This window comes from Arachis stenosperma, chromosome 1, assembly GCF_014773155.1.
Source record: "Arachis stenosperma cultivar V10309 chromosome 1, arast.V10309.gnm1.PFL2, whole genome shotgun sequence".
Taxonomy (NCBI): Eukaryota; Viridiplantae; Streptophyta; class Magnoliopsida; order Fabales; family Fabaceae; genus Arachis; species Arachis stenosperma.
Window position 1 is genome coordinate 121,512 of NC_080377.1, and position 17,335 is coordinate 138,846.

At 30.5% G+C, this 17,335-nt stretch overlaps 1 protein-coding gene across 1 annotated transcript; it reads left to right on the forward strand.

Moving 5' to 3' along the window:
* Positions 1-9,035: 9,035 nt before the first annotated feature.
* On the forward strand, positions 9,036-15,890 carry LOC130944884 (RNA polymerase II C-terminal domain phosphatase-like 4). Its single transcript, XM_057873468.1, is given in 9 exon segments — positions 9,036-9,393; positions 10,334-10,476; positions 10,963-11,039; positions 11,562-11,665; positions 12,204-12,384; positions 12,940-13,229; positions 14,112-14,297; positions 14,389-14,427; positions 15,116-15,890. Coding segments are annotated over 8 exon segments (1,314 nt in total). The 5' UTR covers positions 9,036-9,393; the 3' UTR covers positions 15,410-15,890.
* Positions 15,891-17,335: the final 1,445 nt, after the last annotated feature.

Below are 17,335 nucleotides of genomic sequence, written 5' to 3' on the forward strand. Positions count from 1 at the left end.
GTTGGGCTGATGATTAAGTAATGCACATTGAATGATATAATATCGAATAAAAAAACTCTCCATTTTAAGAAGAAAGCAATTTTATTTAATAATTTTAGCAAGTAATTCATGCATTTTTTGTGTGTCTAGTAATTCAATGCATTTAGTTTAGTAGTTTGGTGTTTAATTATTAATAAAAAATAAAAAATTATATTAACTCTAATATTTTTTTAATTATTATATATAAATAATGTTCTCTAATGATTAGAATATTTTAGTAACTTTACAATAGAACTATTAATGCCAGACGATGTATATATTACTCTAGTAATTAGTAGATCATCTTCTAAATAGTTGGTAAAATTAATTATTTTAAATTAAACTCAGATAATCGAAGATTAATCTTTTATTTTATTATTTTATTAATTTTTTTTATTTTAAAAGATATAAATTCAATTAAAATTATTCCATTCTATTATCATAATTTTGTAACATTACAAAAACAAATAACTTTTTGTAATAAAAAATTAATTTGTTAAAAAAAATAAAAAATTTAAAAATTGTCATTATTTTTGTAAGAAATCATAATTTCTTGTGTTACAAAATTTTGCAAGCATCGCCAAAAAAAAAAAAACATCAGTTGCTTCTGGACATAGATCCAAGCTTCCAAAGGAAATGAAAAAAGTGAAGAGGGGAAGAGAGACTCCGTTTACCAATGTCGACCTCACTACCAGTTTGGAAGTGCCATGCATGGAGCACCTCCACAAAAGTTGGTAGCGCCAAGCTCGCCCGTTACTTCGAGAACCTGTCACCGGAGTCACCACCGTACCAGCTCCTTTGCTTACACAAAGAGAACTTCGTACAGCAGGGTGGAGGCGATCGATGAGGGAGCAGAGAGACAAAAGTTAGAGAGATTAGAAGATTGGACTAAGGATTTATTTTTAATAAAATTGCTGAAATAGAATGTAGATGAAATTACAAAAAAAAAAAAAAAAGCACAAACAAAATTGTTGGAAGAAGGAAGCGTAGACGAACAGCTTAAAAAAGTGCAGACATAATTGTTAAAATAAAATGTATATTTATTTTTGAAAATTATGGCCATGAATGATCTATTCTATAAATGGTAATTATTTTATGTTAGAACAGGGTAATTAAGATTAAAGTAAAATTTTTACTTGGTAGAATGTAATAAGATTGGTTGAATCTTAAGTTAAATTAAAAAATTGATTATTTATTTTAGAAGAAAATTAAAAAAAAAGCATGATGATTGTTTACTAAAAAATATAGTTTATATATATTTTTTAAGAAAAATATCATAGTTTTAATACCATAATAAAATTGTGAAAGAATGAAAAAAAAAATAAAATTTTTTTATTGTGTATGATATAAAAAATAATGCTACCTATACTAAATTGATTATAAAATTTAAAATAGTTAAAACATTTAAATTCTCTAGATAATTCTATTAGAAAAAAATAAGTATAATAAATTTTTAAAAGATAAAATAGCATAAAGATAAAATAAAAATAAACAATTTAATAATTCTCATTATTGAATTTATTTAAGAGATATTAGGGGTTTTGTCTTTATTTTATTAATTTTCTTACTTTAGAAGTGTAATCTGAGTTAAAGAGATGATGAGATCATATAGCAATAATAGCTATCAATGCAAATATGAGAAATAAAAATATTTAAGAAATAAAAAAATAAATTTAAAATTATTTTAAAGTTGTGGTATTTTGTATCAAATTTCTTAAGAAATTAGAATAATTGAATAATTTTAAATATAATAATATATAATTATAAATATTATATGTAAAACTAAAATGTTAAATTAAGTAGTATATAAGGAATAAGAAAATTCAATTGATAACAAACGAGAGAGCATTTTTAAAAAAAAAAAATATGTATCCATAGCTCTCATGCAGGACAAGTTAAATGATGAAATACTATAATATATAGAAGAAAATTAAATACTAATAAAACTTTTACATATATAACATCATCATTTATTAGAAGACTTTTTTACTATAACTATTTGTCAAAAGGTGTTAGAAACCAATTAATGCTAATATTAGTTATTAACTATGAAATACAGATGGTTTTTTGATTTGTCATATTTTTGTATTAAATATATTTTAGATATAATATACATTGATATTTATTTAATACACATATTTTTGTATTTAATGATGTCTTAATAAAAATTTTTTTTTTTTAATATACTTGCACCTAAATACTATCACATATCAATATGTTCAGTATTATTCTTAATATATATTTTTAACTAATTTCAGTTAATATTTTTTAAATTATTTATATTTAATTTAAATTTAAACTTTAAATTATAAATACTTAATCTTAAATTCTAAATTATCAACTTTAAATTTTAAATCTTAAGAAAACAAAATTAAAAAAACGAACTAATATTAATTAACTAATTAAAAATTATTTTCCTATAATTCTATACTTTTTCATATATATATATATATATATATATATATATATATATATATATTATCGGTTGATTTTTTTTTTTTTTTTGAAAAGAGAGGGGAGGGGGAGGGTTTGTGGTCGTTTAATTCAAGCAGCCGCAAATCTCAAACTGAATCTTGAATAAAACTATGTAGTAGCCTTGTTCGTAGGCTAGATTCCTTAGTGGTAGGAGGTTCGTTTAAAAAATAGTAATGCATTGGTGATGATCACTTAATTTATTTATTCAAAAGGGGTCAAGTGCAACGACAAAAGGAATCAAAAGAACACAAGAAACAATGTGCATCAACAAATAAATCACATATATACAGCACTGGGCATTCTATTGCATTGGTCAAACCCCCCACCACCACGTGCGCACCGCTTTTCCTTAGTCAGTTTTTGCTTAGTTGCTATTAAGACAACATGGTGGAAGTTGAACACCCAAGCTTCCTCTGCATTTGCATTTTTTTTTTAATTTTTTCCGTGCGAATATGCCAACGCTGATTCTTTCTATTGCAACTTTTCTTTCACTTGAATCGTATATTTAAAGACTTCCTCTAGGTATTCAGATTTATGGACGGATCCAAAAATATTATCATAGAGTCAATAATATAATTGAAAAATAGGACAATGATATGAGCATTTTACACAAAGATGTTTTGACAAAGAATCGAGTCTTAAGTCCTATCAAAGTCTAATTACACTGCATCATTATTTATATTCTCTTGCTTCAAAACAGGTCATATCAACGAGTTACTTTTTGTGATACTTTGTTTCTCTATGTCATTATCAACAAAATTAAAATTTCTTTTACATGGATCATATGTATGATTGCATCAAAAGTGATCAAAATATTTCTCTATCATATGACATATTTTTTATTTCCATCTTTAAAAAATTTGACGTTGATATGAACAATGAGACCCAAGAGAATAAAATTTCATCTTTTAAAGGCAGTGGTGCAATCAAACAAACAAAAAAAAAAGAGACTAAGACTGCTAGGGACACAGTTATGGAAGAAGAAGAAAAAGATAAAAGCATCCCTCTTCAATCAGCTGCCGAAACATGATCATCCCATAAGTACTTGGTCGACGGTATAGTGAAGGTCGTCTTACAAGAATATGTAAACCTAATCAAGCATATGATCAACTCGAGCCAACAAGTTAGGAAATTAGCTGTAAAAATTGAAAATTCCTTACAAAAATTTTTAAGTTGTATTGAAGTAATTTTGAAGTACATTGATTCTTTAAAAGATGATCAAATAATGTATGAACAAAAAGAAAATATTTTAAAAATTGAGGATGAGGAATCTAATATCTAATTCCTTATTGATGTTGTTGATTTCTTAAAAACTAATTTCTGATGTTTAATTTCTGATTTTTGAATATTTTTATTTTTGAATGACTGTAATAATGATTTTAGACACTTAACTTTGAATTGATTAAACTGCTACATTGCTTTACAAGTCTAACAAACTTTTGTGCTGGTGGTACTAACTCTCTTTGATGACAAAAGAGAGAGTGAGTATAAAAAATGAACTATTTTGGTTTGAATTGTTAGAATTATAAGTTGATGGTGTTTTGTTGCTATTCTTAGTGAACTATTGGTGCGAATTGATTAATGATGTGAATAGTTGAAATATGAATTATTGGTTAGTTGGTGCTGTTATTTTGTTTTAGCAAGTAACAATTTTGTTGGTGCTAATGAATTATCGAAGTTTCTATTTATAATGATCAGATTTGATTTCTCCTTGACCACTGTTTTGATTGATACATTGGTCTTATAAGTGCTTGATGTTAATTTTTTTTTATAGCCTTATTTTTCTGAAAAAATAACTTATTAGGCTGGATTGTTTTGATTGATACAAAGGCTGTTTGAATTGTTTTGGAATGTTTGGTATAGTTCTTGTATAAATTTCATTGATCACATAAATTAAGAAAATGCTAATATTCAGGGGAAGTCAAGTAAATAAAAGAAAGGGAGAGTTCAATTTAAAATGGATTTAGATCCTTTAAATTTTAGATTTTCACTTTAGAGGATAAAATTAAATCTCTTACCATTGAATATTTTCTCTCTCATGTTTTCTCTTGGTTTCACCTATGAAATAAATGGTGATAAATCATACTTTATCCTCTAAAGTAAGTTTCAAAATTTAGAGAATCCAAATCCATTTAAAATTGTATCATCAAAGAGAAGTTCATTCACACTCTCTTTATTTCATTAAAATTTATTTTATAATATTTATTATCAAATAGGAGATTATTGAATTTAAAGAACTAATAACAATTAATTAATGATAACCAAACATTATTATTGGGTTAAAAGTCTAATTATGTGTGTAATTGATTTGTTGATTGTGCAAAAAATATAGAAATCAAAACTGGCCCAATAACAAGCTTTAAGGTCATAAGCACCCATCTCAACTCTTACGGAGTGAATACTTACTGATCACTAATCATACCAACACTTTCTCATCAGAATAAAAAACAAACTTTAGGCCCAATTGATGATACAAGCCCATGTTCACATTATTCAATTCATTCACTCACTAATGGCCCAAAGAGTGGTTGCTAGTCACTAACCTAAATGAAGAGAGGCAATTCACTCCCATTTGAACCAAATTCAATGAAACCAAACCAATTCTCTCACCCACGTGAATCATTTCAAAAGAAAAGCAAAAAAAAAAAAAATCTGATGGTTCAAATCAAAGATGAAAAAATGTGTTAACAAAATCAAACAAGAAGAAGAAAATCAACAACTAGGGCTCAAAAGTCAGTTATTATCTTTGTGTTTTATTGATGCTTGTTGAAGATATCTTCCTTATGCATGCACCGTTTGGAAAAATTGAAGAAAATAAAGGTTATCGAACTCTGCTACAAATCAAGTGATAAGAAAGAAACTTGGAACCAAAGCATAAATAAATAACTCAGATCTTTGAAGAAATTTAAAAAAAGATGAAAGAGAAGATGACAGGTATAGATGCATGTAAGGTTCATACTACTCCATCTCTCTTCTGTGCTGTTGCTGCATTTGGGATAGAAGAAGTCAAAACTGTTCAAGCTAAGTTTCAAGCTTTGGAATAGATATTGAAGCAAGGAGTGAGCACACAAGTTTGGGTCTTCATAGCTTTCAAGCTATTCTTTCTTCTCCTTTATGACATTAAATTTTCTGACTTCCATGTTCATCTTTCTTTGTTTTCTTTTCAATGGAAAAAGGCATTAAGTGAAAAATCACTAAAAGCCATTGAGAGAAAAGGCAAAAAGAATAATAAAAAAAAATCAGAAATTTATGTCAAACTCTTTTGTTTGTATTTCTATTTTGTACACATGATCTTTGAGGGGATTTCCTTACTAAGTTGGATAAGCACTTGGTGGTTGCAAGTTTAGGAAGTGAACTTAGCCAAATTTAGCTTGGGTAGAAGTTGGGTTTGTCCCATATAGAATTGGGTTGAATCTTAGGGAAATTGGTGTTTGTAATCTTTGAAATATAGTAAAAATTCTACCAGTGTTGTGAGAGAGACTGGATGTAAATTATATTGCACATGGTGGTTGAACTAGGATACTTGGCTGTGTGATTCTCTCTTCTCTACTCTTCTTCTGTTTTTCTTTCGTTATGAGACAAAATAAAAATGTCTCCTGTATTATCCATATATCAGAAGTCACAGCTTTCCACAACCAACGAGTTGCTTTGTTTAAGTCAGTATCGTGAATAGACAAATTCAAATTGTCTCCTAAATTTTAATTTAACAGACTTAACAGCAACTAAGTTCCTATTCCAGTCAGAAGTTAAAAGCAAAAGAAGTTAAAAAAGGAGGTCATAGATTCAAACTCTTCTTCTCGGCTATTTACAAACTTTCAGTATGCTTGCACCAAACCATAATTTCTGAGGTGCGTCCTCTTAATAGAATTCGAATAAGAGTTAACATTGCATCTGTATCATCTATTTATTGTTTGTGGTTATGATTGTTTAAGTGTGTGAATGATTTTTTTGTTATTCTTTGTGACTGCTAAATGAAAGAGAACCTCGGATAGACATAGCCAATTAGGGCTTAAAATTGAACTAAAGTATGTGATTTTAGTAGCACCATGATATTATTTTTCCATGCTCATTTTCTGGTATCTTTCTTTTTCTAAGAAAAACTTTTCTAATAAAACATAAAACAAACTTGACATAAGAACTAAAGATACCTGATAATAATAAAGCAAATTTTATAAAAGGAATAACATACAGTAGGTCACTATATTAAACTTACATAATTGGAATACTAGTAAGATCATGTTCTCTGCCATGTGTGCTTATTTGTGTGGGTTGAAGAGTTCATAATCACTTAGTGGATTAATCTGTGGCGATCTAAGGCCGCGCAAAACGTTAGGAAGGGCAGCACAAATTTTTTAAGAAAATAACATACAAATTTTTGAGTTTAAAACAAAACAAACTTATTTATTTAAAACATTCGTGCTTTTTTGTTTTTCACCTACAGTTGTGTTCTTTTTTACTTGAATTTTTTGTTTGAGCCTCTTTAAACTTTGTTGCTTTTGTTCTATAACAGTAACAAAATAATTAAAGCAGCATAGAAAAAAAATAAATCATTGCACAAAAACAATAGATAACATCATATAATTAAAGTTTTATAGTATATAAACTTACTTTTTTTTTTGTTGTTGAACTTTTATTGTTTGCTTTGTCCTCTTCTTTTTTTTTCGTTGTTCACTTCGAACAATATATTCAAAAATCTTGAATTAAAAAAAAGAAAATTTTATAATAGAAAAAAATTTATTAGAAAACAATATGAAGCTTATTCAAAATCTGATTCTATTTTAGATCCTATTTTTTCAGAATCAGAAGTGGAAGGAGAAATTTCTATTGTTTTTTTTTCAGTCTTTTTGATCTCCACATGAGCTCTTTTCGTCCTTATTTTTTCTTGTTTTATAAGACCGTGAAACAAATAGTTATTTAAGACATTTAGTTTTAAAAAAATCAATAGTATATTCAAGTCATAGAAAACTAAATAAAATTGGACAACACACAAACCCCATCTTTCTTTGATTCATTCTCAATCTTCTCTATTAATTTTTTTTTATCCCAGTACAACACCCATGATCTTTGAGGGGCAGTAGATCTTGGCTCAACCTCCACATTTTGCTATGAATGTATATGATGATCAGAGCATATATGCAACCATCAACTAATTTTTTGTTCTTTTTTCTAGAGGTTTTGATTCCTTGAATGAGAAATTTATGAACATGGCTAGCCCAATTCTTCTCAAATCTCAATTATGTTTTCGACATCCAGAATTACAAGGAAGTCAACTGGAGATAGTTTTGGAGTTGCTGTTGGGCAATTCTCTTTAGTATCAACAACAGTTTGAAGAACCATATCCCTTAAATCCGTTAGGAACTTGTTCTAAAATAGTTTATTATATCCTTCATCTCTTTGTTGATTTCAGATTATTTAATTTTTGAAGGTAAAGCTTCACCTATAAAATAAATAGTTTAAAAAACTTTTACACAAAAGCATAAAAATATATGAGTTATTGTGAAACACACAAATTTTGAAACACCGTATACTAATTTAAAGATAAAGCATAGAAATTTTGGAAAACAACACCAAAAAATACCTATTGATTTTAGACCTAGGCTTGCCCAATCTTTACTAATGTATGGGATTGCAACATATGAAGTCTTTAAGCAGTCACTATCAAGATCATAGTGTCGAACAAGCTCTATTTGATGTGTGGCTCAGGTTCAATGATGGGATGTTGCTTAATGTTCCAAGCCCCATTTTATCGACAATATCTCTTTTATCTTCGGACATTGCTTTGAAAATCTTCATAACGTATCACAAAAAACATCTGATGTCATGAGTTCTCTACGAAGATTCAAGTAATCATGTTAGATCACATACATATATTTATAATTTTTTTGTTTCTTTCTCTTTCTCATGTTTCTTTGTAGAGTCACCTTTTTTAATAAGTATTTTTCTCATTCTACAAATATTCAAATATGATTAAAAAAATAATTATTCACAGTAATTTAATAACAGATAACATCACACAAACAATAGATATTAGCAATAAATAATGAATCACAACACACAGGCAATAAAGAATCATAGCACATAAATAATGAACTTCAACATACAAATATAGAATCATTAATCATAGCACATATACAATGAAAGCTAATACAAACAATGAATTGGGTCAATTTAATTAGACTTGATTTAAAAAAAAAAAAATTAGAAGTGAGATTTGAATCCAAAATTTTTAGATGAGAATAGAAAAATTATGCAATTTGAACTATAGCTCATTAGCATTTAGTTGGATTGATTACCAAAAGGATTTATACATATAATATTACTGGATAACTTAATACATTCTAAAACTGTATTTTATTACTTATGTATATGTATATATAATAATTGTCTTTTTTTTTTGAAATAATTTATTAAAAAAACACAACTTCTTTTAAATTATTACAATTTAATATCTAAAATCTTATTTGTTTAAATTTTAGTTGTTTGATCTCAAATTAGTAAATTAGTGGGAAAACCCCAAAATACTGCTACGGTGCTACCACTAAGACACCCCACCCCCATTTTCCAATTTGTATTCACTTACCAGCCGATATCCACTGCTCCAAATTTCCCTAATATTCTCTCCCACAGGCCACAGCCCCCAGTCTGTCGCTCTGTTAAAAACCGGAACCGCCAACCACTTCTTTCTCCAGCACAACCCCCGTCTCTTCACTGCGGTTACTGCCATGTGTTCTCCCTCCACCGTCGCTGTTGCTATGTAATGCCTCTCCGGCGAGGCTGCAACCTGTGAGCTCGTCGCCGATCTCCTCTCCTCTGGTCTTATGTCCCTCCCTCCGCCGCTGTTGTGCTCTCTGCTCACCCACCTCGGTCACTGCCTCTGTACTCTCTCTCTCCTCCGGTCAGGTCTCGCCACCGATCTGTTCTCTTCTAGTTTTCTGTTCCTATCTCTATATTGATTATGATTATTGAATATTGATGACTTGATGCGTATAGTTCAATTTTTTAAATTTCTATTTTATTAGGTTAGTTCTGGTTTTGCCTCTTTATGGGATGAAAATACCGCGTGTGACTAAACTTGATTAAATTCAGCGAGGGCTCTTTAATCAGCGGGGGCTCTTTAATCTTTAGAGCCTTAATTTGCTTGTGTATGATTAAACCTTGTTATTTATGAAAGGATGAACTAATTAACATTCTGGAGCCTTACTTTACTTCTGTTTTGTTTGTCATTTGAATTTATTTGAAGACAAATGGAAGGAGAAAGGCCTTAGTTTGCTTCTGTTTTGCTTGCCATTTAGGTTCAATAATCCATCTTCATTGAACACAGTGTAATAAGTGCCTTGCATATGATTGTTAACCATGTGCTCTTTTCTTTTTCTTTTTACATATATAATTTCTCAAACAGCTGGGATTCATTCATTCATTCATATTTCATGTACTTCGTGCTATCGAATCACTGTTATGTTGTATTTTTGGGCATAGTTATCTTCAGATTGGCATTATAGAAAGGTGGTTGCTTGGTTGGTTGGTTTGTATTTATTTTAAACTTTTATTGGAGACACTGCTTTTGTTATTTTTTGCCACACTTCACTTGGGTGAATGATTTGCAATAGATGTCATGAAATTACTTATCCTAAAAGCTTAAATTGATAGGCAGAGATACATGAATTGTTGAACTGTTATATCTTATGGTAGGTCTTTGTTGCCTTTGATGAGTATCTGTGTTTACACTAGGCTTTGAATCTGGCTGCTATGTGATGTCCTGTTATGTTTTGCCATTTGGTTCTGTTTTGTGGAATCTCTTTGTTTATGGATTTTACTTTCTAATTTGGTTTATTGGATGCAGATGAGTGTTGCAGCAGACTCTCCGATACATTCATCCAGTAGTGATGACTTCATTGCGTATCTTGATGATGCATTAGCTGCAAGTTCGCCAGACGCGTCATCCGATAAAGAAGTTGAAAATCAAGATGAGCTGGAAAGTGGCAGGTGATCTTTGTTATAGCTGTTACAATTTATATGTTAATTTCACAAATTAATTGCTGTGGATTAGGTGTATGTGCTGTAAGACATATTTATATATCAGGTCATGATTCATTAGAGGGCTAAGTACTCTGATGTTCAAGTAAATATCTTTAGCTGTCACACTCTAGTAGGATACGACTTGGATCTATGGGTTGAGTTACATTAGGGTTTTGCTTTTACGTATATCAGATGGTATGTGTTAAGTACTTAAGGAAAGTAGGGAACCACACCTCCAGGCTTCAGGCCAGGTTAAACTGGTTATACTTAATCTTCATAACTACTCACATTACAATATACCTTAGCTGCAGTTTGCTCTTGGTATCTGCACTGCTGTGTGTAGACTTATTCCAAGAGACATTATATATTTATTTGGATCTAGGTTTTTTTTTTTTTAAATAATTTTGGCTAAGTTTTATCGTGCTACTATTTAATCAATGAATTTTAAAGCAGAATAAAAAGGTGCAAGTTTGAAAGTGCTGAGGAAACTGAGGAGTCTACTTCAGAAGGGATCGTGAAACAGAATTTAGGTAATTTTGAATGTGTAGTCACTATCTTTTCTCAATGCTCAGTAATAGAATCCTTTCCATTGAAAGTGCAACTGGCCACTGGGTGTTTTTTGGTAATTTATTCATACGGAGCTTTACTTCTAGATCAAGGAAACAAACTTTTAGCAAAGGGGCAAAGGGCGTGATAATGTTTTTTAGGTTTATCCGTTTCTACAGCCCTCTTGAATTATTGCAGCGGTTTACCCAATGTTATTTATCTTGAATTGCTGGCTGTTTTCCCCTTAAACAGAAAAAAAGTTAATTGCTTATTTACTACCTCCATCCATTCTTACAGAAAAAAATGTTAAACACAACTGATTCCTCAACAACTCAGTGCTACCCCTTCTCGTAGGCCATCGGGTAGAAACTAAATTTCACTTATATTCTTTCAAATGGCTGGGATTCTGTGAAGTATACTTTTTTGCAACTATTATTTTCAGTTATTGTACATCATTATCAGGTTGTATTGGAAGTGTTCTAGCTTTCGCTTTTTTGTTATTGCAGAAGAATATGTATGTGCACATCCTGGTTCATTTGGAGATATGTGTATACGTTGTGGGCAAAAGTTGGATGGTGAATCTGGTGTGACATTTGGCTACATACACAAGGTATGCACATCTCAGAAGGAATGATGCACAATAATTTGTGGAATTACAAATTTGGCTTTGAATAATTGTTCTTTTTTACCTGCAGTTGCTGCCTCTGCATACAACAGTTTACACATAACTATTAGATCAACTTAAAATAAGATATAGCCAATGAGATAGTTATGTCCTAGTTTAGTGGTGGTTATTATTGATCATGGCCAGTGGTGTTGAGTTTGTAGCTCCACTTATTTCGGTTATTTATCTATGTATTTGAATTTTGAAATAATTGTCCCTAATATAAATAAAATATAATATGCTTATGTATTCAATAAGTTTACTAACAATGAATCAAGTCCAAGTTAGATTGTTGAAGTTCCATGTTAATTCCTTCTTTATGATTTATAGGTATTTACATTTATTAAGTTGGTGGATTTTAAACTGCACATACATTTCGTAGTCTTAGGAAATCTGAAATCTTATATTCCGTTACATGGTTTTTATCAGCCATGTGGTTGAGTTGGTTCACAAAAACATAGTGATGGAAATTATGTATTTGCAGGGATTGAGACTTCATGATGAGGAGATCTCTAGATTGCGGAATACAGATGTGAAGAATTTGCTAATTCGTAAAAAACTTTACCTGATTCTTGACCTAGATCATACGTTACTCAATTCCACTCACCTTGCTCATTTGAACTCTGAAGAGTTGCATTTAATTTCCCAGGCAGATTCTCTTGTAGGTATAATGTCATTCAATGTGCTTTGCTGTTGATATGTATTTTAGATCGAAAGACCCGATGCAATGTGAATGCTAGATGCATGCTTTAGTTCTGCTGTGTTCTGACCAGAATATCTGTTTGTCAAATATTGTTATGCTGGCATGATATACTTTTTGGATTTTGTTTGGTAAGTTTTGGACATATGAATGATTTTTTCATGTTTAGTGTGTCACTATGTTGATAAACACAAAGATGTCTTGTTATTTTGCAATTGCAAGGACCATGGTGCATATATAATCATCTTTGGAATAGCATATCATCTATAAAATAAAAGTCATGCCCTAAAACTGGCATTTCTTAAATTGTTGAATAGTGTGGCATGTTGCTAACTTGATTTCTTGTATTTTGTTAAATTTGGGTCTTCTAGCTTGCTTGCATTCTTCATTTTATGATGTGTGTATTTTCTAACAACTATTAGTTGATTACTTTATTTGATGTTATGTTCTTGGCCTCTTGGGTTTTAATGGCTCTTCATTTATGTTGCATTTCTGAACTTATATGTTATAAATCAACTAGATGTTTCCAAGGGTAGCCTTTTCAAATTGGACAAAATGCATATGATGACCAAGTTGAGGCCTTTTGTCCGCACATTTCTAAAAGAAGCAAGTGAAATGTTTGAGATGTACATATACACCATGGGTGATCGACCCTATGCATTAGAGATGGCTAAGCTGCTTGATCCTCTAGGAGAATACTTCAATGCAAAGGTGATTTCTTGAGATGATGGCACTCAAAAGCATCAGAAGGGTCTTGATATTGTGTTGGGGCAAGAAAGTGCTGTTGTAATTCTTGATGATACAGAACACGTGAGTGCATTGACACTTGTCAAGTAATGCTGAATTACTTTAATTCAAGTGCTTCTTTGACAATAGTTGTGTTTTAGTCTGTGTATGAAATCTGAATAGAGCAATTATTTTGTGTACCTGCCAACAAATCTGTTCAAGATGGTCTTACATTTAATTTAGAGAAATGCTAGAGGACTATCAGAATTTATTGTTTTTTATTAGCACTTTTAGCCATCAACCCAATTTCTTTAGTTTAGTAATCGAACAACATATTTTAGCCTATACTTTTAAACATTGATGGCTAATTGATGGTCAAAAACAATAAATTCTGATGGTCCTCTAGTACTCTTCTTTAATTTATTATGAATCATGATGGCACTAAAACTTATTTGTGTTCCAATTACTTAGTGGCACTGAAACCCATACAGCATTGGATTCATCCATTAAAAGTGATATGATAGGGCTTACAACTTCAGTCAGAAATTTCTAATTCAAAAAAGTTATATATTGGGATCCAGTGAAATATGACTCTTGACTCATTTGCAGTTACCGTTACTGTTATCTACTTAATTTTGCATTTTAGGAAATGAAGGACTGTTTTTCCATTTAATTCATTGATGCTTGGATATTTATATTTTATTGACTGCATATCAAACTGTGTTAACAGATTTCTGATTTCATTCTGGTCAAATATTTTTTTCTATCAGCCTATGAGTACTAGTTTGGATGCTTGATTTTTGTGAGGTTTTACTGAATGGTCCCTTCCAAAAGGCTTCAAGGACAGCTTATATGTAACTTTTTACTAAGCATGGTTGATCTATATATGATAGTGGTTTGCAGGGTTATCGGCAAAAATATGTGCGCTAAGATCTTCCTATCTTAATGTCGGTGCTAATGATGTAGGCATGGGTGAAGCATAAAGATAATTTGATTCTGATGGAAAGATACCACTTTTTTGGTTCAAGTTGCCGGCAATTTGGTTTCAATTGCAAATCTTTAGCTGAATTGAAGAGTGACGAAGACGAAGCTGAAGGAGCACTCACTAAAATCCTTAAAGTTCTTAAGCAAGTCCATTCTAAATTCTTTGATGTATGCCATTTCTCATTTGGTCAACCTGAAAAGAAAAGGTTTGATATCTCTAATATAAAGCTAAAATTGTGTGGTGGTGAATCTTTTGCAGGAACTTAAAGAAGATATTGCTGAACGAGATGTAAGGCAGGTAGTTATGTTGGTCATATATCCTTGAAGAGTTAAGCCCTAAAGTGGTCACTGAGATTGGCCCCCTTGCACCAAAAGGGTCCCCAAGATTCCAATTGCACCATAAATGTCCCCGAGATTAAAAAAATTGCATCATGCTAGTCCCTCAAACCCTTTCTGTCGAGTTACACCTCATGCCGTGAGTGACTTGTGGCACATTCCCTTCACGCTGGATTTAGATGAAATGGCGTTACTTTAGTTCTTACGCTAAATGCTTGATGAAATGACATCGTTTAACCTTAATGGTTATACATTTTTGTGTGGGGCATAAGACGTTTTGTGGTTCATTAAGGTTAAATGACTTCGTTCAATCAGGCATTTAATGTCAAAACTAAAACAACGTCATTTTGTCTAGTCTAGCATGGAAGGGTATGTGCCCGGTCACTCACGGTGTGGTGAATAACTCGATGGAAAGGGAGTGGGAACCAACGAACCAACATGATGCAATTTTTTCAATCTTGGGAATTTTTATGGTGCAATTAGAATTTTGGGGATCTTTTCGGTGTAGGGCCAACTTCAGGGACTACTTTAGGCTTTTAACTCCTTGAGTCCTTTTTCATTGCAAATTTATAGTTAATTTGTATTTTGTAATTCTAATGTGAAGCTTTAATCAATTAGTTTGGTTTTTACAATCAATTCATTTTTCCCAGGTTTTGAAATCAGTTCGAAGGGAAGTCTTGAGCGGGTGCGTGGTTGTTTTCAGCCGTATCTTCCATGGAGCATTACCACCACTCCGGCAGATGGCTGAGCAGTTGGGAGCTACTTGTTTAATGGAACTTGACCCCTCTGTGACACATGTGGTTGCTACTGATGCTGGAACTGAGAAGGCCTGGTGGGCAGTGAAAGAGAAGAAGTTTTTGGTTCATCCACGATGGATAGAGGCTGCAAATTATTTTTGGGAAAAGCAACCTGAGGAGAACTTCGTCCTCAAGAAAAAGCAGTAGTAACTGGTAACTTTTCTTGTAGCATCACACACTTTGTTGTGTTCATAGTATGTTAGATGTTATAGTCGCCCAAGGTTATGAAAGCATATTGGTTTTCATATACTTCTTATTCTGGAGATATATACATATATTCTTCTACTCTTCTTGCCATTTGAATAGGAAAATGAAACTATGTTTAAATTTCTAGCTTATGGACTAATCTGTCTTCCATTTTTTAATTTTTATTTTTGGTACTCCCATCATATCATATTCGAAAATGGTGAATGATTGGCAGTGCGGCCAATGGTTGTCTATCCCGTCTCACCAAATACTTTATGGAAATAATCTAACAATATACCCAATACGCGAACGAAGTTGGATTGCTCTAATGGTTAGTTCATTAATCCGTTTAAATAAGTGTCGAGAGTTCGATATGCATACTGCAACTTGTATACAAGTCCATTGTGTGCATGTTACATTGTTATGCTGTCATCCTATAATTGTTAATTTTGATGTGATTTACATTTTAATTGTTTAATTCTTTACTATATCTCTAAATTATAGTGTAGAGTCTGAATATTAAATTTTAGGTGTTGTAATTTTACTTAATATATACTCTATAAACAAATTTTAAGATTACTAATTAAAAAAGTTTGTATAGAAAAAAATACAAAATTTTTAAATTTTAATGTATTTATTATTTATTTATTAAAATAAAATATTTAAAAATTTTATTATTAGTAACTTTAATGTGTTCTCAAGACATAAATTAGCTAAATCCATTAACTATTAATTGAAAGGTTTTTCAGTCTATATTATATTATACTAATGATAATAATGTAAGTAGACATAAATATCGAGGTGTGTATTAAGTAATTTTAGATAGACGTACCATAGGAATCTATCCTTTCAATTAAAAATATAATCTTGTTATTTGTCTCACTTTCACTAAGATTTTATCCTTATTATTTTAAAATTTGTAATTATGTTCTAATACTAAATAAAATTTTTATAATGATTCTTACTGATAGTTAGTTTTTAGGAAAAAGATAGTAAACCTGAAACTTTCTCTTCTAAAATATTTCAAAATTCATCCTACATAAAATATAAAAATAAATATTCTAAAAATATTTTATATTCTTTTTGAATAAAAGTAGTTTGCAAGGATCTAATTTATTTTTTTTTTATCTAGTATAAGAATCTATGTGGTACAAATATTTTGTTAAATTGCTACTTATTGAAAACATTTCGAAAATGACACCTTTTTAACGGTGTGTCCAATTATATCTTAGTAAAAGAAAAAAAAAAACTTTTTTACATACTTCAACATACCCAAATACGATTACATAATGTGTCTGACCTTATTCGTGGTTCATATCTTGATTAAATAAATTTTTAAATAATATATATAATTAATTATAAGAAACATTTTAACGTGTATCTGTGTTTCTTATTCTTGTCGTTGGTGCCTAAACTCAATTATAAACTTTTAAACGGTAAAAACTTAGTTGTCGACAATAAAATTAAGAAAAAGTATAGTATTAAAATTTAATAACCAAATTAATCCTTATCTCCATTTTATATATTTCACTTATCTCCCCAGTCCCCACTAATTGCAAAAAATGTAAATTCTAAGCCAAAACATGTCTACAATAATTAAATTATTTCCACAACCTCATTCATCAATGACAATATATCTCATCAAATGCATTGTCGCGAATTCCTTAGGACAAAGATATAAGCATGATCGTGCATGTAATAACTGAGTATGAAATTAAAGAAGGAGACATAAAGTTGTTGAAGATCTTTGAAAGCTTCTGCCCAGGCGATGGAGACGACAGAGCAACGAGCATGCGCTTATGCTCTCACTAACCCGGCAGCAGCTGATCAACATTTATTGCTCACCAATTTGTCTCATCATCCAATACTAATATTATTGTATAGTAT